The sequence below is a fragment of the Populus trichocarpa genome, chromosome 2 (assembly GCF_000002775.5).
Source record: "Populus trichocarpa isolate Nisqually-1 chromosome 2, P.trichocarpa_v4.1, whole genome shotgun sequence".
NCBI classification, from domain to species: domain Eukaryota; kingdom Viridiplantae; phylum Streptophyta; class Magnoliopsida; order Malpighiales; family Salicaceae; genus Populus; species Populus trichocarpa.
This window is the reverse complement of record NC_037286.2, coordinates 24,862,088-24,888,743: the sequence shown is the minus strand read 5'-3', so window position 1 is coordinate 24,888,743 and position 26,656 is coordinate 24,862,088. Positions and strand designations below refer to the sequence as shown.

Sequence of the window (26,656 nt, the reverse complement as noted above, 5' to 3'; positions counted from 1 at the left end):
GCCGCGTAGAAAACTAATCACTGACATCGATGGTCAACATTTTGGTGCGCGGTGGAGGAGGAGAGAACAGTGCGTGATGGATAATTGCTTTTGGTGCGCGGTGGGGGAGGAGAGAAATACAGGGGCAAAAGCCAAAGAGAACGTTTCGAGTGTAGCAGTAGACAGCAGTTGTTAGTCATGGCCTAATGCGACCAGATCAAAAGAAAATAAAAACACGAGAGAAGAGGCTGCAAATTTAGGCACAAGGAACAGGACAATCAGAAAGACTTTACTCCCGTTATATAAAGGACAAATTGAGTACAAATTTCTTGTCCTCTCCACCCATTTTCAACCGAATCAATTAAAATTAATAAAAGAAAATCTTGATTTTTATTTTATTTTATCTCAATCATGCCACTAATTTATTAAAAACTACAACTAAGTAAAATACTTCATCTAAATGTTTTAAATAATCTAACAACCATCATAATGTTGTTTGAAAATCAAATGACATTTACGGATTTTGAAATCCTGGGATGTAATTAAAAAATAAAAAGGTTTAGTAACAAAATCCTTACATTATTGGAAATCTAATTTGAGGGCTGTGAGAACCAAGTAAGAAAAAAAACACCCAATAGAATCATGCGTAGAATAAAGAGAGGAAGAAAAGGGACGAGATGCCTTCTTACAAGTCAGGTATAGGACGGTGACTTAACACGCGCTGGGACCAGTCCGTATCTACCAGAGGGCCAAGCCTGCAAGTTGTTGTCCCACCTGAAAAATCTAGACAAGCTACTGTTTGATTGGGGGCTTGTTAATCACAGAGCCTATTCTCAGTGTTATGAAAATGGCTCGGTCCCGCAGATCCACCGGCCAGCTCAATACTTGACCCACGCTGGATTTTTTAAATTGAATCAAGTGGAAATTAACATCATTAGGCCAGCTAAGCCTATCAACCCATGACCTCATGTTCCTATCTAAAAACTTAGATAAAACCTAATTTGATTTTTTTTTTCTTTTCAAAACCACATGCCTTATTTTAATGATAAGCTACTCGACTGATAACTAATATATCGGCTCTTGCATCAGTGAAAAACATAGTGATATAAGGCTAAATCTCAATAAATCATAGTAGTAAGACCATTATATTACTTATAATATCATGTATTTAAATCCTTTGCAAAAAACTCTACCAACCGAGCGAGCACACGAGACACGAGGGATAGCAGGCTACCATGTTGGCTAGTAGGTTGTCTTTACGGTAGGCCTCTCCTTCATCCAGGAGCTGGGGGGGTTTGGCGTTTCTTCCATTAAAAATTCTAATGAAAAATAAAAATAATATAAATTATATCTTAAAATTTCATTTAATAACTTAAATTTTTAAGTTGAAAGCTTCACGCCTAAAATATTTTCACTTAAAAAAATATATTAAAAAATAATATAAATCACATCTTACAACTTTGTTTGACAGAAAGCACTTAGATAATAAAATCATGTTGTTGAACTTCACGTGGTTAAGAACCACTTCCTAGACATGCAGGCAACGATATATCTAAAATCTTTCTCTCTCCATCACTGACTCTGACGGGGCGGAGAAGCCACGAACAAGGTAAAAACAGAGGCGAGCATTTTTGGTGGCAGAATGCAAGGAAAAAGTTGAAATAAAAGAAATGCTTTAGTAAATACGAGGAATTGCCCAACTTAAGAGTCACGAAATTCTTCAACCTGCATGCACAGTCGTCTTCAAGTCAAAATTTCCCCATGCACGACAGCGATGTAATGTCAGGTGGATGGTGAGTGCGGTGACGGGTGAGTGCACCAAGGCAGTGTGAATGTAAGAAGAAACAACTCGCGACTGGTGTTGGTGCCCACTTCAACAAACATAGAGTAAAACCACGAGCACAGGAGGGTAAAAAACAAACGTATGATGCAACTTTTTCAATGAAAATGGTGAAGATGTTTAAAATTGAGGGAGTAGAGAATCTCTCTATATCTATTGCTTTGCCATAACTCAGCTTTCTCTTTCTAAAAAACAAAACTTTTGATACATGTGTAATAGACTCTCACCTTTTCCCTATCTATAGCCAGGGAATGCAAAACTGTTTTACAAGTGTACAAAACACCATAACCTAATAATTAACGACAAAAGATCAATTTTGGGTAACGAAACACATCATCGCAGACACAATAGCATGACAGTAATTTCATTCAACGTTTTAGGCAATCATTTTATGTGTCTGAATTTTTTATTTCAATGCTGATTCTGATCTCTAACCTGGTTGATCAGTGGTTGGTTTTATGATGTCGCTCTTTCCTATACCGAGATTGATCCGGATCAAATCCACCTTCGTCAGCTCCATAAACAGCCCAAGATGGTGTGGCAGCCATGTAGTCCTTGCTATCGAAAGGTTTACCAGAAGCAACCTGCATTTTCATGAGAAAATAATTGGTTAGCGAGTCTTAATTATTGAAAAGTACTTCCGAAAGAATGATATTGGTGCTGTTAACAACCAGATCATGGAACTTGTCATAATCTATCCAAGTGAACCATTGGCCATCAACTTTGAACTTCTCAGTTTTTGCCAAAAGGACACAACATGAGTGGACATGCTCACAAGCAACCTCATATTCCCCTTTGCTTTTAAGAGCCATGGCCTCTGAGAAAGCTTTCACATCAGAATGCCAAGGCACATTCTCCATCGTCAACTTTGATGTGGCGGACCTGTATGGGAAAACAAGATTATTAATCACAGCATTGCTAAGTGCAAAACATGATAGGTTAAACAGCTTACGATCCACAGTAGGTAACGCCTTTAATTTCAATGAAATCAGGCTGTCCAACGCTAAAGAGGTTAAAATAAGCATCTAAATCCTCTGTGTTCCACCCTTTAACCAGTGTCAGACGATAAACAGTCCGTTGTTGCTTCTCCTTGAGGGATTTCAAAGAATCCTGCAAAGGAATTGCCATACGTTACAACAAGCATGAAAAATTAGTAAAAATTTGAAGTGCTAGCATGAATACTGTCGCATGATCATACATCTTGTCCATAGGATACAGGAGAGGGGACCCAAGATCTGATGGGTTCCAAAACATGCTTCAATGCCAATGAAAACCCAAAAACATTATTAGGTAAAGGCAAATCAAATTTAGGCCCTCAAAAACAATAGAGAGCATTTAGCTCTCCATGTAGGCACAAGAAAAAAAAGGCTATTATGCAGACATAAAGATCTCCAATCCATTCATCATGGACAAGGCTTAGATTACAAAGCAACAGATCGTTTGGCTAGAAAGGAACTTACAATAAATCGCTCCCAAAAATCACCAAAAAGTGGTCTATCAATTGCCTTCAGGCTTTCCTTTGTTGCAGCATCTACACTGACATATAACTGCATGCATCAATTATATCAAATAGTTTTGTTCCATCAGCAAGAGTACATGAATCTGTAGACACCAGATTCTACTTCAACAGAGAGCTAAACAGGAGGAGCCTTCATACCTGGGTTACAGGCTTCAGCATTAGAATCTTCTCAGGGAACTGTGCATTTGTTACTAGAAATGTGGATATCTGCCTTCGGTGCAGCTCATCCACTAGTGTATTAATCTCTGGATACATAATAGGTTCACCAACAAGTGATAAAGCACAATGCCTGGGAGAGAGACCTTCATTCAATCGCTCAAGAGTAACACCTGCAGGAATACAATGTGCTAGTAAATGCAGTGGATGATCCAGTATAGCGGAAAGGAAAAGGTTTGAAAAAATAATAAACTTCATCCCCAAATTATAATTCTACAAAAAGTATATATCATAGTTCAAAGCACTTTCCAAAAGAAAGATCAATTTATCAATAGGATAACTCTTCAAGCAATTGGATACTTGAGGTTTCAAAAAAGAAAATATTTATTAAAAATCACGCAAAGATACTCAAGTCCAGGAACTTCTAGACTTAAGTAAATGATTCAGGTTATGTACACATCCAAAAGTATTGCCTCACCACACCCCTCAAACACAGAAACCCCTCTGCTATAGGCTAGTGAAATCATATAAATCTACTAGAGTTCTCACCCCCAAACTTCTGACCTGGGCTAACTAATTGCGTTCAAGGATGAATCCCAATATAGGCCTGAGTATAATAGGGTCAGGTGGTTGCCCCCATTAAATGCCATGAGTGACTCAGATTGGGCAACATCATGTCATGACAGCATGATAGTTTTAAGACTTATCATCTCGCATTAGGAGCAGAATGCATATCTACTGCATGAACATACACATACAACAGTTCATAATTCTAATGGACACAACAGTTCATAATTCTAAAGGACCTTCCCCAACAACAGTGACACGAGGACAAAGATTACCAGGAACTCCTTTCATTTGCTTAATCATCTTTGTATGCAGATCAATGGCAGAATTCACAATCTCCAGAGGATCATCCATTTTCCACTGCCAACTCTTTCCTACAGGATTTGTGTGATGTCTCCAACAGAAAACACATTTGTTGGCGCATGCCAAACTAGGAGTTGCCTCCATGCACCTGCTCATTCAAGTTTAAAAATCACGACTCCCAGAGAAGGCAAACATTATAACCAAGAAATATAAACCATACTATAAAATCAACTTTACAAACTAAAGATGATTGGGAAAAATCTTTATGAGCATATGACACTGGGACCGCAGCAAACAAATCTTTACTGGTAGAATATGGTCACCTATTCAATCAAATGATATCGAGCATGTTTCCAATCTCTTATAAAGAAAGAAGTTCAACAATTCACAACCCAAACAAGAGAATACAAATCACAAAACGGAGAGTAAAACATACATAAAACAATAATAAATCAATCACCTATGACTTTCGATTCCATAAAAAGAGTGCTTGTAGCAACCTCCTCGCCCTCTAAGTTGTGATTTGGTCCATCTACAAATCTTAACACCACTATGCGAACCAATGATTTTGTATCCCTGCAAATTCAATACCGAAACTGAAATTAGGAAACCAAAAATTTCACAGAGCAAAAACACGGCTGCGTGAAGAATTCATAACTAGAAATGTTGTTTGATTTTATACCTGCTTTTCTAAGCTTGCTCTGATCACCGGAGTCACCATTTCTTTTTGACCATTCAATTTCCCATTCTCTCCATTTAATTTCCCATTACTTTGAGCCACGGCAAGTGACCTCCTTGACGGCCCTTTACCCGCAATATCTTCAAGATCAATAATGTCCGATTCCACCCCACCATCGTCCTCATCGTCATCGCTCTCATCAATAACAACCACTCCATTTCCACAAACCTCTCCATTCTCCACACTCTCTCCTTTCAAAACCCTAGCTAATCTCCCACTCCACTCCTCAAAAACCCCATCCAATTCACCACCATCCACATCACCCTCCCCAACTCCCACAACCTCCTTCGCTCCCAAATCCCTCAACCGCCGCGAAAAATCTTTAGCCACAGCATTAAATGTCTCGCCATAAGCTCTACTTCCTACACCAAAAACCGCGAACTTACATTCCGAGAGCATCAACGAACCGACACGAAAGTCGTCAGCGCTTTCGGCAAGCCAATTCGCGAAGAATTTGGCATTTTGAGGCGGTTTACCATCTTCCCAAGTGGAAGCGATAATTATGACCAATTTTTCTTTGAAGAGGTCCTCAGGCTCGTAATTCTGAGGGTCGATGAGGTCAAAATGGAGATTGTTTGAGGCTAGGAGATTGTGGAGACGATGAGCTAGGGTTTTGGAAGTGCCAGTTTGGGAGATGAAGAAGAGTTTGGGTTTGTTAGGGTTAGGGTTTAGGGAGATTTTTTTGAGGCGGCGAGATTTGTAGAAGCAGTAGATTGTGGTGGCGGAGAGGAGAGCAAGGAGAGTTAAGCGAGCGGGAGTGGAGGTTAGCGGCATGATGGTTATTTACTTGCTTTTAGGGGAAGTGAGGGACTGTTGAAGTCTTGAAGAGAGAGTGGCGCAAGTGTGTTTCCTTTTCATTGTTTGATTTGAAGCCACAGTTTGGGAGGTAAAGACTGGAGAGGAAGAAGACGACGGCCGTTTTTTCAAGCAGAGATGATGGGCTGACGCCGTTATGAGTTATGACCCATATTTCGTCAGCCTTTAAGCCCGTGGGAATTTTAATGGGCCCATGCTTCTTGCTCATTAAATTATCTTTGGATCAAACCATTGTGTTTGATTAGCGTTGAAAAAATAGATATACAAATGAGCGTTGTTCCGCCTCTGTCCACCGGATATGAAGCTTGGCTTCCTCTTTCTATCGACATAACATCTGACCATCAATGCATATCGACTTTGATAAAAGAAAGAAAACACAACTGGACTTGCAGAGAGCTCAACACAACTATTCTTGAACAACTTGAAGAAGCCAAACCTTCCTTTCACACTAATACGGATGCAAAAATAACGGGGAAAATAGAGAAAAAGTGCAGATTGAATATATGTCACGAAAACCAATGTAAAAGGTAGATTCTCAATTGGTAGATGAGGTAAAAATGAGTGATTGAGCATATATTTCACAGTAAATGAACATTCAGTGTCGAAGGCAGAAGCTAAAAAAAATTTGCCTTCCATCTATTTTACTTTCATCTCGCAACCACTCACTGTACATATTCATGAGGTGAGTTTTAAGGGCGCCACATGGTTTTTTGTGCACACAGTATGCCCTCTTTATCCTGAGCGTATGTCATGCGAATCTCCCAATGCAAACTTCTCAGTATTCCCTCTAGTGGATCTAGTATCTCAACCTTATCTCGTATAACTGCCCAGCCTCCTGGTCGTAACATACGATCCATCTCGACGACAATCGATGCAGCCTGTCTACACCTGAAGTTACATTTAACATTTGGATGAGTGATCAAAACTATATTCTCTAACTAAACGCAGCATTCTGATGCATACAAAGAAACAAACTTCATGGTTCAAATGGGATAGATTCCTGAACTAAAATCCCTTGGACTCGCTTGCTAGAAACACTAAAGAAATCATGTTGGCATATTGCACTGAACACCTAAGCAACAAACTGCTAGTTGAGTAACCTGGTGAGGTGGGCTCTATGAGCGATAAGAGCACAGCAAAGTTCTATGTGCAAAGAATAACGATTAGGTGGTAGGTATGGACAAGGCAGAACTGGAGAAGTAATTTGACCTGTTCTTGAGCCGTGAAAATAGATGATCAGCGTGTAACAGATCATATGATCTTGGATATGTGCCAAAGGACTCGCACCAGTCATGATAGACACCAATTAGCCCACGTTCGTATATGATAGGAAGTGTGTCTGGTGCATGGACGGGAACCACATTCATCACCCAAACCTTGTGTTGTGCAAGAGCAGCAGCAAATCTGAATTTCCAGATGAAGATTATTGCAACTTTTTTTATAAAAAGTTTTAAACTGATTACACAAGTAAAAAGTGCTGGTAGAATTTATGTAAGGGCTTTAACCACATCACCTCGTGAATTGTTTAAACAAGAGACTGAAACTTTCAAAAAGAAATTGAAATTGTTCAGTTAGCATACCCTCCATTGATGGCTTTCATGTCCATAATGTTCCGGATATTTGACCAGTCAATTCCCATTCCCGTGAGATAAGACTTCTCAACAATAGCTTTCCAGTGGTTGGTATCAGCAACCAGTTTTTCTTTATTGTTCATCCAGTCAGGATAAGTTTCAAGCCTCTTAGGCCATTCCTCAGGCCACTCTGTCCCGTGTTGTTCGATTGCAGATGGAACAGGGTGTAAGCAAGTCTTCAAAGGAACATACCTGACAAAAGAAGTTGCAGTCACCAAGTTAAAGGGCACTGGAGTTTGATAACATGGGACTGGAAACCAGTGCTTAACTGAAGTTTCATCCACTGACGGAACATGAATATTGATATTAAAGTCATGCTAAAACATGAAGATACATCATCAAAACAAAATAGCCTAGGCTTACCAGGCTGCATCTGGATTTTCATTTTCCTTGCACAGAGGTGGATGTTTCCGTCTCCTCAACCCATATATATCATTTGACTCGGGCTTTTGATATATTTTGACACCCACTTCACCCACTTCATCAGTTTTATGAGCCAGAACGTTCCAACAGACAGATGCTGTCAATGTGGTCATAGCTGGAAAGAAAAGAATTGTATGATGGAAGTAAATAAGCTTCGATGCTAATGCAACAAGCAACAGAATAAATGTTTCACACATGTGACAATAAAACAATGTAAGAAAATATGGGCAAATGACTGCTTCTCCAGGTAACAGAAAGCAAGCAACTGGCTTGACTGCATCCTGAAGTCTAACCAAAAACCCAACTCAATTTTGGAAGTTCTAAGTAGAAAAAATAGGTTGATAAAGTTTCTGAATCTGCAATGGTCGCAGCCTTTTTGTGATACATTTCTGCACATGCTACATCAACTGCCTCTGAGGAAAATATACCTTAAGATACTAAGTAGACCAGTTCACCTGTTTGATGCCCCAAAAGTAAAATATACCTCAATAAACTCATTGACTAGAGAGATGATACAAATAAAAGTATCAAACTTCTTTGACAGTTTGATTTGCTCCGCATCATGGTAGACAAAGAAAAGTTTTGAAAGCATATGGGATCAAACCTTCTTCCTCTTCAATATTGTCATGTTTAGTCGACAAAATAAAGTATCCACCAGGTCTTAAAATCCTATTCATCTCAAGGAGAAGTTTGCCCCCTGAAAATTGGAAAAGCACCATGATATTAACAGCAAAATTAAAAGAGGAGAGGAGAAACAGGAAAAAAGAAATCAAGGTTAAAGAAAGGAAAATAATGCAAGAAGTAAAAAAAAGGGATAAGAAATTGCAAACCATTGGAATGCCAAGGAATGCTGCTCCCACTACAGTGAATAGCATCAAAAACACCACTAGGGAAATGAAGCCTTCTACTCCCAAAAGGGCTGACTATTGTAGGAAAACCCCGCTCGAGGGCAACCTGAGCAAGGTCAACTAGATCATCCTTCAGCCCAAGTGATAATGTTAACACCTCCTTATCAAGGAGAGATGCTGCGAAGCTTGAATCTGTACATCCAATATCCAACACTACACGAATATTCTTTCCCCACTCAATGTCAGGCACCATCTATCAAAACCAAATCCATAATAGAGATTAGCTGGCTAGTTGCATTTTAAGAGACATGCGTACTGGTGCTACTGAGCTGCAGACAGGAAAAAAAAAATCTCACCTCTTCAATGGAGTCGAGGTAATGCTGAACTCCACCCTTGAATTCAGACTGGTTTTGAGGAAAGGTAAGATATTCTCCAGACTGCACCAGCCAACTATTTTTCTTAATAAATGCAGCAAGTTTTGGATGTGCCACATTGCTATACAATACCTGCAAACAAATAACAGAAACAAGCACATGAGAACATCGAGTAGACCTTACCTTTCCGCTTACTAAAATTCAAAGAGGAAACAGAACCCGTGCATATACCTTCAATTTGCTTTCAGGCCAATGGACCGGGGTTCCATACCCCTCATGAGGGAGTGGAACAAGACACATTGGAGGTGTTTTCGGGCAACTTCTCTCAGTATGCCTATAACTTTGCAACCTTCCAGTGCCACTCTCAATGTCAATGCAAGGCATATAATTATGCTTGCTTCTTGTGCTACATAACCTCCAACTGTAATGTGCGTTTGGATCAAACACAGGACCCTTTATTTTCCTCTTCTTGCCTGTGCTTTTCGATCCAGCACTCTCATGTTCCACTTCCTCCACAGATTCTTGATCAGCATTTTGAATCAAATCACCATCTCCTTGAATATCACCATTCCCTTCAGTATTTTCACCATCATTCGCCTCTTTCTTACCATCCACCACTTCACCTTCCTCCTCTTCCTTTTCTGATTCTTCATCCCCTGATTCCTCTTGCCCTTGATTATCTTTCTCCCCCTCATTAGGCAACTTCTTAGTACCATCATCTTTCTCTTTTCTCTCAAGTGAAGCTTCTTCCTTTTTATCCTTTCTCCTAGATTCATGCTCATTAACAACCAAAGAAACAGACCCATTAATCTTTTTCTCATCTTTCTTCAAATCCAAATCAGATTCACCATTTTGCTTCTCATTTACTCTACTTGGTTCATGTTTTTCTTTCTCTCTCTCTCTAGACTGAGTATGAGGTCTGCTTACCCTGGTGTTTCCCGCAACTGGTTCAGCAATATCATCAAAGCTCTCCCTTTGAGTGGTTGCTGAGGTAGAAGAGGAAGAAAACATAGACCAAACAAATATAAAGCAAAACCCCATTACTGCCACTGCCGTCATCTTTACACAAAACCCGCGTGGCCTTTTTGCCTGACGAGCAAGCCTAGCTATGGTCATCTCTGCACTGCCCCTGTAGCTAGCTAGCAGCTTCTATGGCTTGTGAAGTACAGAAGAAAATCTAATAGCGAAGCATGAAAAGGGAAAAAATTTGAAGGACTTAAAAGAGGGGTCTATTCTCAGTAGAAGTCATGGTGTCGAATCTGTGGGGATTGGATTTGTAAAGAGGATCAAAATTCTAAACTTAGATGATTAGTCATAACAAGTTGAAAATTAAAGAAAAATTAAAAAAATGATTAATCTTCTAAACTAAGCAAGTTTGAAGTGGATAGATAGCTTAGTAAAGAGTTAATGATGAGGTTTCACTATATTTATCTATTTTAAGGATTTATTTATTTCAACCCCACACACACACACACACACACACACTCTTGTCATCTGATTCAAAATTTAAAATGCAAGTTCACTAGATTAATTCAAAATAATATTATTTTATTTAAAAAAATATTAAACAGGTTAATCAAGTGACTTGTTAAAAATAAAAAAACATGGATTTCAACTACTATTATTTATAATAAAAAAATACCTAATAAAAAGTTTGCTCTCCCTAATTCAAAATAAAAAATATTGTATTTAAGTATTTTTTTCATGATTTTAATAATGCATTATATTTAAAAAATATTAATTTTAAAATTTAAACCCTATAAATAAATAAAAACACACAACTCCTTATTCATCAAATCAATTTCTTGAAATTAATAAATTTGTAAGAGTTTGAATTAAAGTTTTAAAATATAAAAAGAAAAAAACTCAATTAATTTAAATTCAGATTAATCCAATGATCAAATCAATTTGAACCTGACTTGTTCAAAACATGATACTATCCAATTAACTCTTTGACTGGAATTTAAAAACTATGGTTTGTATTGGTGTACACAAGCAAACTCTGTACATTAAAGCTAAAAATTAGTATATTGAGGGAGACAATGCCGTTAATAGCAAGGAAGAACTCTCACAAATAAAAATGGGGAAGACAACGTATGGAGAGGGGCAGAGTCTCCTCGGAGAATCAGTTGGCATGTGTTAAGGTCAGAATCAGATGGATAAGTATATCTGTAAAAAAAAGAGCAGACAGCGGTGTCAAAGGAAACTCTACCAGCCAGCTATCTCACCTGCTACTCTGACTTTTTCCTTATTGGCTGCTGCCTGGTTGTAAACGCACTAACTAACAAACGCAACACAAAAGCCCAAACTAGCATATGATGGCACATGGAGACAATGTTTTGGTAGATGCTTCAAACGCACTAGCATATGATGGGTTGACCAGTGGCTCAGCCCAGGATTGCAAGTTTGGAGGTTAATCCAGCCCAGTCGAGTTAAATTGTATTTGCCAGAATTTGGAGATGCACATAAAATTCCGAATTCTTCGAAAACTAGAGACAATGTTTTGGTAGATGTTTCTTACATTACTTTCTGATCTCGAGCACAAGAATCCTGTAATGCAATAAAGCTCATGGAACAAGGAGCAGCTGTGCACATGTATCTTTGTGGTTACTACAGCAGGTCGACCTCTGATGTCTTCCAAGGTAGGTAGTTGATCCCTGAATATATCCTTGGATCTTGATTGATCTATGTTCTGATGTTAATATATCAACGAAGACAACTACAAATCTCTAGTTGGTCGTGGTTGGTGAGCTGGTTAAGGAAGCGCCACTCGAGATGGAAAGGGTTGGTGTTGGACCCGTGGACAACAGAGATGTTGGGGATGCGGTGCCTGTGACAGAGGCGTCGTTGGCGGAGGGCTCTGCAGTTGACAGGGGAGCCTTGTTTTGAGACGCATGCATATTGATCTTGATCCTGCATCCCGAAAACGTAAAGAGTAGTCATCTTTGGATTTCATGTGGGATATTGCTGCTTGGTTGATGACTCAATCGTGACTAAAGGATAGTGCAGTGAATCAAGAAATCTAGACATTCCTTCAATTTGCTCGAAACAAAATGGATGATGCCAAAGGTGTTCCATTTCATCTTTTATAAACCGATCTAAAATGAGATATAGAGCCTTCGTCCTGTCACAGAGAAATTCCATTACTTCGCAGATTTCATATATGGATGCAACGGAAGCAAATAAAAGGAGAGAAACTCGATCGCTTCACCTGTTGTGAATATTGACATGCTCCTTAGTTTCACCCAATATCCCCTCCTGACACAAGAAAACGTTTGCAGATTGAGATTGGCATGATAAAGTTGAAGACCTATTTAGCAGCCTCAGCTTCCTGGGGAATGATAATATCATATAAGCAGTTTCAGTTACTTGTCTCAGATATTGAAAGTACAACTATATGCAACAGTCTCAAATTTTGCTTATGGACGTAGTCTCTGCATTGTTCAGTAGAGTCTGGAAGTATTGCTTGTCATAGGAGATGAAATTCCACTGTGAGAATCACTATCATCTCATCAATATAAGGAAGATCTGTACAAGGATCCGTGAACATGGCCTGACATGGTCCAAAATCCCCTGAAGTTTGATCACAGTACTAGTCTGGCCATAATATGACATCAAATAGTAATTGCATCTGTGCCTGAAGAAGTTCTTTGATGACATCCTCCATTGTAATTACACCAACAACTTCTTCATTTGATGGGAACTCTGGAATAGGAGCCTTCTCAATGTCCAAAATGCAGCTGAAAGGTTATGATTGTTGAATATATCTTAATGTTATGACAGTTGTGAAGTGTTAAAACACACCCCAGATGAATTCAACCAGCAAACAATTCATTTGCTTGGTTTTACATTTTATTTATTTACGGTTCAAATGCTGTCTGGGGCCATTTTATGATTTCAGCAGCACCTTCTATTAGTTTTAAAACTTTTAGACAGAAGAAGTTCTTGCTTCGAATACAGCCAACAATGGCAATATTTGGTTCCTCAAATCCATGCCAAATTGAGCCAAATCAACCTGCACAGAATAAAGCTCACTCGCAAGAAAACTTGTCCTAATCGTGTACTCAGAATCAGGAATCTGCCGTACCTTACTAACTGGATAAGAAATTGGAAAGAACAGCAAAAGAAGAACACGGACAAGAGGCGCCATTGCTGCTCCAACAGTCAAGCCAAAACGAGTACAAACTGCTTGTGCCAATATCTGTATCAAACAACCATAAGCATAAAAACCCAGATTGAATCCATTCTGAAATTGCCAAGCAGACAACTTCTAAACTAAGAACATATAAAAAAAGGTGAACGCTTTAATCATAATCTACCTCTCCAAACACTAATACGAGGGAGAGTACCGGCGCGGATGTCATCTTGAGGAAGGCCAAACTTGATGAGGACTTGAAGGTCGACAAGGCCCAGGGACATGAGAGCAAGAGTTAAGCCAGCCATGAGGCCACCAAATTAAAGCCACCTATCCTATTATTATTATTATTATTATTATTATCACCACATACGACATGAACTTGCTACTACAGCATCCTATGTCAGATGCCATCTTTCTCTTTCTCTTTCTCATGCTTACTGTGTCTTCTTGCTTGCTCCTTTATCAGAGAGTGGGAACTGATAAGTGAATTTTGGAGGCAGGCAAGGTCGGTTTGTCTCACACGGCCTCCTCTCTTTCTTTCTTTGATCACACGGTCGTACGTACTACTCTTTATGTCCTAATAAGAAACATATTCTCCATGTTTTAAATCTAATTTCTTTTTATAGACTATCTATTAATTTTTTTATATATATAATTCGGGGTGTCCGGATCAGCTTACACGCACCACGACTAATCTCCAGACTTGCTGAACAGCTTGCAAGCTCAGTGAACAGATAAGGTATTGCGAGGATGATAAACATGCATAGAAAAAATCGAACCCGGATGTAAAAAAAAAAAGAACAAATCTCTGCATCTCTTAGACCACGACCTCAAGTACAACTATCTATTGAATTCATTGATCGATGGATGTACTTGGGAGATAATTATGTCTCCTTCCTACTTGAGTTCAAACTTAAGATGGGGTTATGGAAATACAAATCTTATGCATGAATGTTGTGTGCTAAGATTTGATCATGGAATCAAAACCTTTTTCTTTAATAAAAAGGAAGGTGACATAATTGCGTCCGTTAAAGATCAACATATTAATAGTTAAAAACTTTATGTGAATTTTATTCTAATCAAAATATATATTTTTAAAAATTATTTAAAATAAAAATGATCAATAATTTGATAATTTACATGCAATTCTAGTTCAGTTAATAAAGACAACCAGAAATCTAAGAAAGATAATATTGAAATTTGAATTGAAATTATTTTTTTAAAAAATTATTTATGTTTAACTAGAGAAAGTTTTAAATAAAACCTATGCAAAAACTATAGTTTATATTTACTAAATAAAAACTTTTAAATTTATGGTTTTTAAAATCAAGGATAAAAACTTGAAGGAAAAGAAAAAGAGCCTTGTGTCTTGAAAAACGTGAAAAATGAATTTGGTTCCAAAAGGGTAGAATGCGTGGGAACTAAACGTGCAAAAGAGGGATTTTCTACCCAATCCTTTTCTTGCTCAAGAGGTTCAAAACGGCTCCTTGTCTCCTTTAGAACCATTCAATTGCAAAAGTGATCCTTAACAGGAACCTTTCTTCCATTCCACCAGTTGTTTAGTGACACTCGTGGAATTGGATTGGCCCTTTCACGCTTGCAACATGTGATCAAAAGACAAGCAGCAAGTACTTGTTAGGGCAATGGAATAGGACCCATGTAGAAAGTTGAGAGCTACTCTCGTCTGTCTGGTAATAGATCTTTGCTGGCGAGAGCAGACCATATTCATTGCTTCTGTTTTTCGACGAGATAGGGACAGCAGAAAGGGAAGGGCCATGCATAAGAAATGGTGGACTACATTTTTTTTGCCTTCCTTTTTATCGCGGTAGAGAACCTGGATACGATTGAGCTCTATTCTCAAGCGTTGGTTAGTGTGTGGCTCTCTTTTCTTATCCCTATCCACAATACCCTGATGATATAAACCCCTTCTGTTATATATTGCACCCGTTCTGTCTCTCCTCCTCTTCTATTAGTCTTCAAGTTTCTCCATAAAAAGGTAAAATGTCAGACCAGGAAAACGGTTTGCAGGAGGACCCGCAATGGCTAGAGCTCAAGCTCCCACGTTTGCTGTATACCGATACAGTTCAGGGACTCCACGCAACAATCCAAAGTGAGTGGGACTCTCTCCGACGGTCGGCATGCCAAACAGCAGCTGGAAGAGCCCTGTGGAAACATGTGATCCATGACCCTTTTGCAGACTTGCTAGCAGGAGAGACATATCTCAAAAGCTTTCATGAGAAGATAAAGAATGACCGCCTAAAAAATGCTCGGGAAACTTCAGGGGTGATTCTTGCAGTTCGGACACTCTGGTTTGATTCGAAAATTGAAGCTGCTCTGAGCTCCTTTAATGGTGAGGGACAGGTTGTTCTCCTTGGCGCAGGTTGGTGAACACTTTAACCCAATTCTTCACATGCTTTGACCATTTTACATAAACAATGCGGCTTAAGATGATGATGCTGTAAATTTTGCTTCTTTCTCAAGAAGTGATGTCTAAAATAGTCTGCAGCAGCAGTTGTGCACAATACTATGCAAAGCTCATTTACTCTTCCATGTGACAAGACTACTGGTCCCTACCTACGTTGTTCTTACTCTGCACATACCCAACCAGAGTTTGTGAGGCATATAATCCTCTAACATCCCATCCCGCAAGTAGTATATGCTGAATTAGACTGCAATATCATGAACAAAAAAATTGCTTAGCAATTATTGAATATGAAAACATGATGCATGATCAGCACGGATAAGAAATATAAGCTTCCTCTTCAAATGAGTGCGCTGTCTTAAGCTGGCCCTAATACTGAAGTAGATTGACAGTGATAAAGGCATATCAGTAAAGCATATCTGTATACTTATCATTCAAAGTTCGGTTGCAGTCATTATTGTTATATGCTGTAGTTTCATCATGATATTGAGCATGTTATGTTCTAGGAATGGATGCAAGGGCATACCGTCTAAGCTGCTTGAAGGAAAGTGACGTCTTTGAGGTTGATTTTCCTGAAGTTTTAGAGGTGAAGACCACTCTTCTAAAGGCTGCGACGGAAACAATAGATGAACACCTGCATCCAAGAATAACAGCAAAATCCCTAAATAGAGTAGCAGCTGACATTAGAAATAATGACTGGCTTGAAAAGCTTCAGATATCAGGGTTTGTGCCAGAGAAGAACACAGTCTGGGTACTAGAAGGTATCCTCTACTACCTCTCCCATTCCCACGCCATGCAAGTACTAAGTATCATAGCTGATAAATGTGCACTTGCCCGCACAGTGCTCTTGGCGGATTTCATGAACAAACCATCCACCACACTGTCAAATTCCATCTTCCACTTCTACAGTGATTGGCCCGATCATCTACTTCCCTCTCTAGGATTCTCTCACGTAAAGCTTTCACAGCTTGGTGATCCTGATGCTCATTTTGGACTCATGAACGACCCTTTGAATCTGTTCAACAAGCTTCGCAGCTTGCCCAGGTCAGTGCAAACCCACCCGGATGATGGAACACCATGCTGTCGCTTATATTTGGTAGAGGCTTCTGGTTTGCCCAGTCAAAGTAACCAATAGATACAGTCTGGTCATGATGTAGGAATTATAGGTGCCCGCCACATCTGATTGTAAGAGAATATGTAACCCACCATTGCTTTTAGTGTTGCCTGCGGAATACAAAAATGCATTTGAAGTATGTTATTTGAAGAATGTTGCTTCCGTAAGAATGCAAAAGTATACACTGGGATACATGGCATACAATTTCTTATTCCCTGGAAAAGAAATCATCACAGATCTTTATTTCAGGATTGAATTTCTATTCCACTGCATATTAAGGGTTTTAACAGGGGAAAGAAACCCAATAGAGACAATCCCCATACCAAGCTACATTCCCAGCTAACAAGGGGCTATCCTGGTCCAACCAGTCAGAAATTTCCACTTGTTCTTTACAAATGTTGTACCACAGGCTCATAATTGGCCTTCATTATAGCTTAGGTCATCATGGCATCGATTTTGTCACTAAGTTCACAGAAGAACAGATAACCGTCAGTCTACTAAATTCTCAAAAAATGGAAACAATTCTGAACAGAATTTTTTTTTTATCACCCAGATCTATCAATGCCGATGCAGGTTATCAAACCAATAGAAAGCATGATTGGTTTATCTTCCTGTCCCTGTATGTAAACTCCACAACTGATGCAAAAAGCAAACAAAATAAAAGGGAGCTATGCGTAACCAAACTGATTTATTCCAGCCGTGATAATAGAAAGATGAACAGAGTGTTTGGAGATATCTTCAGGGGAGTTACAATTTTCCTTCCCACTTCATTGGTATTTCTTGCTCATGTTCTGGTCCTTTGGGGGCCATTTTTTGGTTTTTTTACCCAGCCTGGGTCCTTGCTCTTTTTTTTTTTTTTTTTTTTCCATACTTTCACATCAGCTGGGTTGTACAATAGGTTTGTTTTCAAGTGTTGCTCAATGCTTTTACCTGCATTCTTTCCTGTTGTTGCCCTCTCATTCTTAGCGTGTGCTCTTGGATTATTTCATACTCTTGTAATAGTTTTCCCTTCCCATGAGAACCAGTCAAGGTTGTTCCCAAACCTGCCAAAGTTAAAATATAGCCTTTTATATTGAAGATTACCTAACATGTTCTTTCTTTTCTTGTATATAATTCCTGCATTTCAGAGATAAGAATGCAATGTATCAAATACCATTACTTTACTTTACATATCAATTGCCGGAGCACCGGTGCCGGTGACTCTTGAATAAAAAAAAACACCTTCCGCTTCAAACACTACCGCTGGGAGAATTGAAAATTACAGAGTCACAAATGGATATTTCAGATCCATTCATTTGACACCATTCAAATCACCCACGGATTGTTTTGGTATCAAAATTGTTGGATGGACACAACTATGGATAATGGAGTCGTGCTATGCGTACCAGTCTTAGTGCAAAGAACAAGATAGACTTCATCAATGGAACCATTATGATGGTTTTATCATGGATTCTGAACTCCATCCATCCCCATCCAGACTTAGCAAGCGGTGTAATCTATGCCGAGACAACAACAAAAGTTTGGAATGACTTGAAGGAAAGATTTTCTAAAGGTAGTGAATCCAAAACTTTTTTATCTTTTAAAATTTAATTTTTATTCTTTTAATAAACTTATTTATTTTAAATATTAATAAATTAATTTTTAATTTATTTTTCATGAAATAACTAAATACTGAAAAATATTTTTCATGAATCTATCAAATACAAAAAATAATTAAATTTCTAGAAATCAACTTTTCATAAAAACTATTTTCTAGCAAATAAACATATTTCCAACAACATCATAGCAGCGAAAAATCCGGAAAAGCAAATGAAATTACCATAATTTTAAGACCCGGCCTGGTCCAAGGTCCGGGTTCCGGATTTTGACCATGTTAGTTTTTTTTATTTAAATCAAAACGACGTTGTTTTAATAATAAAAAAGCAAAAAACAAAAACAAAAGTCAACGGGTTTGCAACCGGGTCTTGCCGGGTCAACCCGCCAGGTCAGCTGGGTCACACCGGGTTTTTCCTTCCCCTGTTTTTTCTTCAACCCGGCCCGATTCCAGCCCCGAGTTGGGCCGGGTTTCAAAACTATAAAAATTACTGACTTGTAGACTCTGAACTCCACAAAGATTGAAATTTAAGTTAAAATTAGATGGGAGTTAACATAATCAATGTTTTTTAAATCCAATACTTGTTGATATGGTAAAAAACTCAATACTAAGAATCAAATATCTGGTAAAATGATTGATAATGTCTCCTAAGCTTATCACAGCTAGTGTTTATTTCCTCACAGCTTATCATAATGGTGAGTCTTATTTGAATGGAATCAAATATATATCAAATTAAATATAATTATATGAAGAATATTATATAATATATATTTGAGGTCAATTTAAACTTGAGATGAAATAAAAATGAGAAAAAACGTTGAAAATTCAATAAATCTATAGAAAAATCCTTTACCCTTTTAAGGTTAACATTTAAACCATTTCGAGGATTAAAAGAAAAGGAAAATAAACCCTAAAATGAGAGTGAAATTCTTTTATGAGCTGGCTTAAAATAAGCTATTAGATTGAATGACCCGTCCTTAATCCTGGTTTAAAATCTACATCGTAAAGAAAATATTAATTTTTATAAATACAAATAAGTGTCTTTAATTCTTTTTATAAAAAAATAGTATCGATTAACTGAGAATATTTTTATTACATAAATAAATTTTAAAAAAATATATTGATTAAAAGGCAAGATAAAAAAAAAAATTGAAACCCCGAAGGCTGCATTTAAACTGGTCAGAGACTTTAGATTTGCTCTTTATATAATTATTAACTTCAAAACCCATAAAATTAATAAAGATACACATAAACTAATCCGGATATCTACATTAATAATAATAATAAAAAAATTTGCACTTTCCGAGCTGCCGAGGAAGACGAAAAATCAAGAGACGAGGCCTAGAAACATTTACACAAGCGAGAGACTCAGCACGCGAAGGATAAACACGTGGCAAACAGTTATTAAATTAAATTCGATTTCCAACGGCCTGCTTGCTGCCTGAGTAACAAACTGCAAAGCACAGTTTTGTTAGCTATTCTGTTATACGATTCTTCTTTCAACTCGACTCGACTCGACTCAACTCAATTCAACTCGTCATGTCTATATAAATACTGGGCCAAGGAATGCGAATTCCAAAGCAGCCAGTTTCCCTCCTATGTCTCTCTGTTTTCTCCCGTCCTTTCAATTCCCAAAATAGCTCTTACTCGGCGTTTCCTAACTTCTCCTTCGCCAAACCAAGGCAAACAGGTCAGTAGATTTCTTCTTGAAATCATAAGATTTTCCCTTTTCTTTTCTTGTTGTGATTTTGGAAGAAGAAATGTGGATCTGTAGAGTAGGGTTTTGATGGACGAATTGGATTCTTCGGTGCTCCTTGGGAGCCAAGATAGTTCAACTGCCAAACAATACATTACATGTTGTGTGCTGTTTGCTAGTCATTTCACCTGTACTGTTGGATTATGTAGATTGGTTATTCTTCCTCTTGAATTATGTTACGACCCGATTTTCAGATATGTAACCCATATACAGATAAGATTTTCTTATGCGAACCCAAACTTACACATAAACTTATCTATTAAATAACTTAATCAGAGTTCAACGCAATACAAATAACAAAATTAACTTGATAATATAATTTGATTATCTTAATATAAGAGTTAATACAATTTTATAGTCGTGGAGCACTAACTAAACATAAAAGAAAAGTACTAATTACAATTAAAAGAGCAGGTTCTAAAGGTCCAACAAAAATGACTCGCTAACAAGCTATAAGTCTGAAAAAGATAAATAATGAGAGGGTGAGTTCAACAGCTCAGTGAATAGATATAACGTTCAATATATATAAACGAGGTAATACAACAATAAAAAATATATATACAATTATGGCTCTAGGTTCTTATAGAAAAGTTTCTCAAATAAATCACAACAAGAATATCATAAGGTAAAGCTCGTCAGAAAATTAAAATGCAATGAGTATGAGGCTTCGTACTGTGGGATGATCAGTCCACACAGGTTGGTGACTCCCCCGACCAACTAGGATTCAGATACGATGCGCACAAATACTAACACTACCTTGTTAGCATGAGTATTCTAACTAACATGCCATAGGTTCATATAATAATCAAACAAATATATTTATATCTTAAGACTCAACTCATGACATCAATCAAATGACGAGCTATCAATTCAGAAGTCAATTCGAAAGTATATATTGGCTCATATAAAAAGTTCAGATTCAATAATTGATTATGCTTTATCGTAATAAGGATAATAATAAACACACACACACACGTGTGTGTGTGTGTGTTAGTTAGTTATTAAGAAGCATGATTCAATTCATATTAACAATTCAAATATTTATACTATTTCTCATGCATATAGAAAATTATCTATTCACCTGACTCAAAAGTGAACGGAACTCGAAAACAGATACCAAAGGAAATCCTATTGATGTCCTGTAGGTAAAATATCAGGATTATCTGAATACAAAGAAGACATATTCAAAAAATGACTCGAAAAAATGTACAACCTATTTAATACACTTAACTAAGGGTCTATTCCATAATTCTATATGTTTTTGAACTAAGCTAGTCATTTTTTCCAAAAACCCAAAAAATTAAATGGTTTTCCCGAAATCTAATTCATAAGAAAGCAAATAATAAGACTTGATAATAATTCACTAAATAACCCTCAATTATTCATCAAACCAATTTGAAAAAGCTAATATTACAGCTAGGGATCAATTTGGAATTTTATCATATTTTTAGGGGTCAAATTATAATTTTGTTAAATTGGAGAACCAAACTAAAAATGTCATATACTCATGACTATACTGGAATTTTGTCCATAATTCATCCTCAATTCTGTCCAAAATCTCTAATTATGCTCCAAGGACTATTCTAGAATTTTATCAAATTTTTAGGGGTCAAATTGTAATTTTGTTAAATTGGAGGACCAAATTGAAATGTCATAAATTCATAACTATACTGAAATTTTGCCCATAATGCATCATCAGTTCTGTCCAGAATCTCAAATTATGCTACAGGGACCGTTCTGGATTTTTATCAATTTTTTAGGGTCAAATTATAATTTTATCAAATTGGAGGACCAAACTGAAAATTTTATAAGTTCACAAATATACTGGAATTTTGCCTATAATTCATCTTTAATTCTGTCCAGAATCTCGGATTATGTCCATAATTCTGTAATTTTTCCAAAGTTCGAGGGACTAAACTAAAATTTTCACAAATTGAGGAACCAAACTGAATTTCATCATCTTCAACCTCAAACCCAGATTTTCCATAGATCACCTACTGATATATCAAGATTCTTAACTCAAATTCATCATTTAAACAAATCATAACTCAAAATCATCATCTTTACCTAAAATATTCCAAAATCAGCTAAGTAACTTATTACCCATAATATTTAAATTAATTCATCAATCAACCCAAAATCCTAATATTCAACAAAAAAAAAAATTTAAAGCTAAAATAAAACACATTTATACATATCATAGACACATTTAAACAAATTTAAAGCTCAAATTTCAGATCCCTCTTTCTGTTTTTTTTTTCTATTTATTAGGGGTGATCATTTTCGATTCAGTTCAGTTCTTATAAAAAAAAATAACCAAACCGGTTTTTTATAAAAAAACCAAAACCGAAACTGGTTCAAACCGACCAGTTTCAGTTTGGTTATTTTAGAACAAAAACTGGTTCAAACCGACCGGTTTCGGTTTGACTCAGTTTTTTTCCGGTTTTTTTCGGTTTGGGTTCGGTTCGGTTTTTTCAGTTTCAGGCTTATAAAACCAAAACCGAATCGAACCGGTCAGTTTTTAAATTCTAATCGGTTTTTTTAACGGTTCGATTTTTTCGGTTATTTTTTTTTTCCGGTTTTCTTGATTTAATCGGTTTTTCAGTTTTTTTGCTCACTTCTACTATTTATACTTCTTAAATTTTATTCAATTACTACATTACCCCTTATTCATTTATATTTACTTCTAAACCTCCAAAACTATCTTGCCTTTTCCTATTCTCTTTCATTTTCAAAACATCACAGGTTTTCTTTACTTCTTAATTACTTTTTAATCACGCGTGTTATGCATGTGTCCATTTAACACGGGTTAATGCGAATGAATCTTTATGTACCATAAATCTTGCTTTTCTTGACTTTAATGTATCCTTATGTTCCATGAATATTGTTTTTCTTGACTTTAATGTATCGTAATGTACCATAAATCTTGTTTTTTTTTTTTCAATGAATGTGTTGTACCATATGAATCTTGTTTTTCTTGATTTTAATGAATGTGTTGTACCATGAAATCTTGTTTTCTTGAATTTGTTGAGGCACTGTGGATTTCATTTGTTGTGTTGTGCACTGTGGAATTTCCAATGTCAATTTCTATGAAGTTAGGAGTTGATTCTTTTGAATTTATCAGGAGTTAATTAGTTGGTGGACAAGGGTCATTAGGGTGTTTTAGGGGTCAAGAGATCGAGTTCTGAGATGATGGAGAGAAGGGATGGAGTTCAAGAACCGTGCATATGGTCGTCTCCTGAAGGGGGAAAAGGTAAAGTTGAACCTGGAAAACGGATCTTCTGCAATAGGGTATTGAATATAAGTGTCAAAGCTGTCGGCCTTGATATGGATTACACATTGGCACAATACAAGCCCGAAACCTTTGAAAAACTTGCGTATGAAGGAACAATCAAAAAGTTTGTGGGCAATCTGATAGGTTTGTATTTCTTAAAACCTGTGCTTCTTTGCTGCATTTAATTGACTGTATGTTGGCTAAGAATGGTGTTTCTATGCAGCTGTTGGAATGGAAATTTGAATGGGAGTACATGGTCAGAGGATTGGTTCTAGATAAAAAGAGAGGCAACATCTTGAAGGTTACTCATCATTAATCGCACATTTCCTGTTTTATTATTTGAAGAACATTTGTGTGGGAAAATATTTCAACTGCTAATTCTTGCAATTTACAGATGGATCGTCATAAATACGTTAAAGTGGGCATACCATGGATTTACAGAGTTGAGCAAGGAAGAGAAAGTTAACACCTATGGGAATACTCTGATAAGGAATGCTTTCGATTGGCCAGATTATGTGCTTGTTGATACTCATTTCTCATTAGCTGGAGCCTATTTGTTTGCCCAGCTTGTTGAATTTATGGACAAATATCGAGAAAGAGTAAGAACTCGGCATATATTTTTGTTTGTCTTGTCATACCAGGTCTCTCTATGATAGGAAATCCCAAATGTCTTTTGAGTATTCAACGTAGACATTTGCCAACTTTTAGTTGTTGATACAACTTTGGTTAGGATTCAAAAAGCTTTTCAGGCCTAAAATAGACCATCTTCTGGCAGAACATGTTTCTCTGCTGTGAATCTCACGGGTTTTGGTCATTGGTGTTTGTCTTAATGTCTCTGTGTTTCATCTACTAGGTACATAAGTGAGGATAAGTCCATAGTTCCAATGCTCAGAGATTCTAAACGTGCAAGGTTCTTGGTAACAAACAGGTACTAAATCCTCCCATCCCCCTTTCTGTTATTTTCCCTTTCTCTATAAATATTGAAACGTATCTTTTCATATTCAGAATGAATGTTACATAACAGCCTAGGTTTCTTTTCTTATCAGTACTACTGGGCGTCTTGCAGAATTATCGACATGACTGGTTTCTTAATTGTTTGTACAGACTGATATGTTTCTATGTTTGGATCTAACATTTGCTTAATTCCGTAGGCTCTGTATGTTGGAGATCATATCTATGGAGATATTTTACGCAGCAAAAAAGTTCTTGGTATTGCGTTCTTTCTTATCTTCTGTAGCCTTTGAAGTTAATATGGACTGGTTGTGAATTGTCATACTGAACACGACAGCCCTCAAAGCAGTCTTTGAATAGGGAATGAATGAAAATAGAAGTTGGCGGCACATGCTATCTCCAATTCCTCTCTTGAAAGTCTTGAATTCCTCCTTGCACACCAATGCCTGTCAATTGCTGTCTCTTAATTAGAGGTCAGATTTAGCCATAGCTATGGGTTGTGGTGTGCATTTCTGTGTCGGTTTTTGTGGTTTTCTTGCCCTTTATGCCTCTCTGAGCAGGTTGGAGAACAATGCTTATTGTTCCAGAGCTTGAGAGAGAGGTCAAACTGCTTTGGGAACAAAGGAACTCAAACAAGGTAATTCTTGAAATTTCTTAAGCTTTGATGACAGATTTACTTTGTGCTAACACAAACGATTATTATCAATCTAAACCAAAGGGATGGAGTAAAAATCAAACACCCACAGGCTCAACGAGAACGTCACCAAATGGTGAAGGAACTGAACTCTTTTGTTCCCTTATGCCATGTGTTTCTAACTCTCTGCAACCAGCTACTTGTAAGTTTATATTTGATTGTTGACTTCATTGGTTAATTTACAGTTTCACAAGGTCTGGGGACAACTCATGAAGACTGGCTACCAAAACTCTCGCTTTGCACATCAAGTAAGATCTAAGTCCTTCCAATATCATAGTACCCAGAACTGCTTTATGCTGCTTTCTTCTTAGAAATGCTGGGCTAAAATTTTCTTTGACCTCGAGTATCTCCTTGTTTTCTTTTCTACCAAAGAAGGATATGAATCTTCTGGGTTCTCGATCGAATGAAATAACGTATCAAAAGGCCAACCTTAGAAATCCAACGAAGAGCCATCAACAGCGAAGGAACCCCCACCAAGTTCTCAACTAATCTATTTTCTGGGATCAAAGTGAATAGTGCAATGCAGAGTGAATTAACAGGAAGAAGCAGATTGTATCTGCTTTCAGGTAACTTGTGGTGGAAATGTAAATGACAGTGAGTTCCATGTATAGTAAACAACGTTTTTTATTTTACTAAACATGTTGCTCCTGCATTTTGCTTCAAACACAAACGCAACCTCCTAAATAAACTATCGTCTTCTACACACACAGGTTGAGAGATTTGCCTGTCTTTTTACGATTTTGGTGGTGACTGATGTTTTGGGCCTTCAAACTTCCCTTGGCAATCAGAAGAACTACTCTCCGAAGTGAAGAATAGAATGTTGAGGGAGAGGACCATTTCTAATTTGGCTTTTAAAAGACCTAGCATTGCAGGGTGGAAGATAAGTAACCTATACCATTTATAATTTGGCTACATGTTCTTCGTTTTAGGTTTTTTAGTACATTTCTTACGCAACTACATTTTTTAAAGTCCTTGTTGGTTTCTCATCACCCTAAATGAGGACACAAACACATGATCGGTTAGTATCACAAGATTGAAAATACGAATACATTAATTAGGATTAAAGAAAAAGCCAGGAAGGGGTTGAATTGATAAAAACCCTAGAAGTCATAGATAATCTAAAAATGAGAGAAAAAGGGAAAATCTCTACCAATTTTCATGTTAATAAATACAATTTTTTTATAATCCTTGTTGGTTTCATCACACGAACACATGATTGGTTAATATTATATAATCCTTGCTAAAATTTTCTTTATGCTTGGTTAATATTATACCCAGAACACATGACTGGTTTATATCCATGTACTCCACAGACAGGAGCTATGAGAAACAATCATTTACAGAGACAACTAGCAGCTTGTGTCCGAAACTGACAAGCTTACAAACCCTAAAAGTATTCCTAACATTCCTTCACTATCAACCATTTTAATCCTGTCTCGACAGTGTTAGCCTCATTGCGGGAATCTTTCAACAATTAATGCCCGCACCATGACGACATCACCATCCAAGTTTTATTTC

The 26,656-nt window shown here is 37.2% G+C and overlaps 4 protein-coding genes and 1 long non-coding RNA gene across 10 annotated transcripts; 2 read left to right on the top strand and 3 right to left on the bottom strand.

Moving 5' to 3' along the window:
- Positions 1-1,097: 1,097 nt before the first annotated feature.
- On the bottom strand, positions 1,098-6,008 carry LOC112326647 (S-adenosyl-L-methionine-dependent tRNA 4-demethylwyosine synthase). Of its 3 annotated transcripts, none has more exons than XM_052450146.1 (9): positions 5,047-6,008; positions 4,825-4,940; positions 4,337-4,512; positions 3,477-3,667; positions 3,280-3,366; positions 2,772-2,929; positions 2,491-2,701; positions 2,255-2,403; positions 1,098-1,298 (listed from the first exon to the last, which is right to left on the bottom strand). In XM_052450146.1, the coding sequence occupies exons 1-8, from the start codon at positions 5,875-5,877 to the stop codon at positions 2,263-2,265; spliced, it is 1,911 nt and encodes a 636-aa protein (XP_052306106.1). In that variant the 5' UTR covers positions 5,878-6,008; the 3' UTR covers positions 1,098-1,298; positions 2,255-2,262. The 3 variants fall into 3 exon arrangements, with proteins under 3 accessions (XP_052306106.1, XP_052306105.1, XP_024451648.1); XM_052450145.1 differs by lacking the exon at positions 1,098-1,298 and adding an exon at positions 1,388-1,704; XM_024595880.2 differs by lacking the exon at positions 1,098-1,298 and having other exon boundaries at positions 1,946-2,403.
- A 458-nt stretch (positions 6,009-6,466) lies between these two features.
- Positions 6,467-10,571, bottom strand: LOC7474518 (probable methyltransferase PMT28). Its single transcript, XM_024595879.2, has 8 exons — positions 9,427-10,571; positions 9,178-9,327; positions 8,804-9,074; positions 8,578-8,670; positions 7,914-8,088; positions 7,500-7,742; positions 7,129-7,323; positions 6,467-6,807 (listed from the first exon to the last, which is right to left on the bottom strand). The coding sequence occupies exons 1-8, from the start codon at positions 10,309-10,311 to the stop codon at positions 6,609-6,611; spliced, it is 2,211 nt and encodes a 736-aa protein (XP_024451647.2). The 5' UTR covers positions 10,312-10,571; the 3' UTR covers positions 6,467-6,608.
- Positions 10,572-11,673: 1,102 nt separating this feature from the next.
- LOC7461509 (DUF21 domain-containing protein At1g47330) lies at positions 11,674-13,877 on the bottom strand. 2 transcript variants are annotated; one of them, XR_008058464.1, is made up of 3 exons: positions 13,515-13,877; positions 12,407-13,396; positions 11,674-12,319 (listed from the first exon to the last, which is right to left on the bottom strand). XR_008058464.1 is itself a non-coding variant. In XM_024595176.2 (3 exons), exons 1-3 carry the CDS (start codon positions 13,557-13,559, stop codon positions 13,124-13,126), a joined length of 246 nt encoding a protein of 81 aa, XP_024450944.1. In that variant the 5' UTR covers positions 13,560-13,877; the 3' UTR covers positions 11,674-13,123. The 2 variants fall into 2 exon arrangements, 1 of the variants encoding a protein (XP_024450944.1); XM_024595176.2 differs by having other exon boundaries at positions 11,674-13,210; positions 13,283-13,396.
- Positions 13,878-14,853: 976 nt separating this feature from the next.
- Positions 14,854-17,008, top strand: LOC7461508 (uncharacterized). Of its 2 annotated transcripts, XM_024594781.2 has the most exons (3): positions 15,152-15,713; positions 16,262-16,516; positions 16,598-17,008. In XM_024594781.2, exons 1-3 carry the CDS (start codon positions 15,335-15,337, stop codon positions 16,888-16,890), a joined length of 927 nt encoding a protein of 308 aa, XP_024450549.1. In that variant the 5' UTR covers positions 15,152-15,334; the 3' UTR covers positions 16,891-17,008. The 2 variants fall into 2 exon arrangements, with proteins under 2 accessions (XP_002303129.1, XP_024450549.1); XM_002303093.4 differs by having other exon boundaries at positions 14,854-15,713; positions 16,262-17,008.
- A 6,150-nt stretch (positions 17,009-23,158) lies between these two features.
- On the top strand, positions 23,159-26,600 carry LOC7474517 (uncharacterized). Of its 2 annotated transcripts, XR_002980195.2 has the most exons (9): positions 23,159-23,637; positions 23,717-23,794; positions 23,888-24,092; positions 24,347-24,421; positions 24,645-25,081; positions 25,163-25,214; positions 25,324-25,386; positions 25,511-25,704; positions 25,849-26,600. It is a non-coding gene; the product is annotated as an uncharacterized LOC7474517 (long non-coding RNA). The 2 variants fall into 2 exon arrangements; XR_008058504.1 differs by lacking the exon at positions 25,511-25,704.
- Positions 26,601-26,656: the final 56 nt, after the last annotated feature.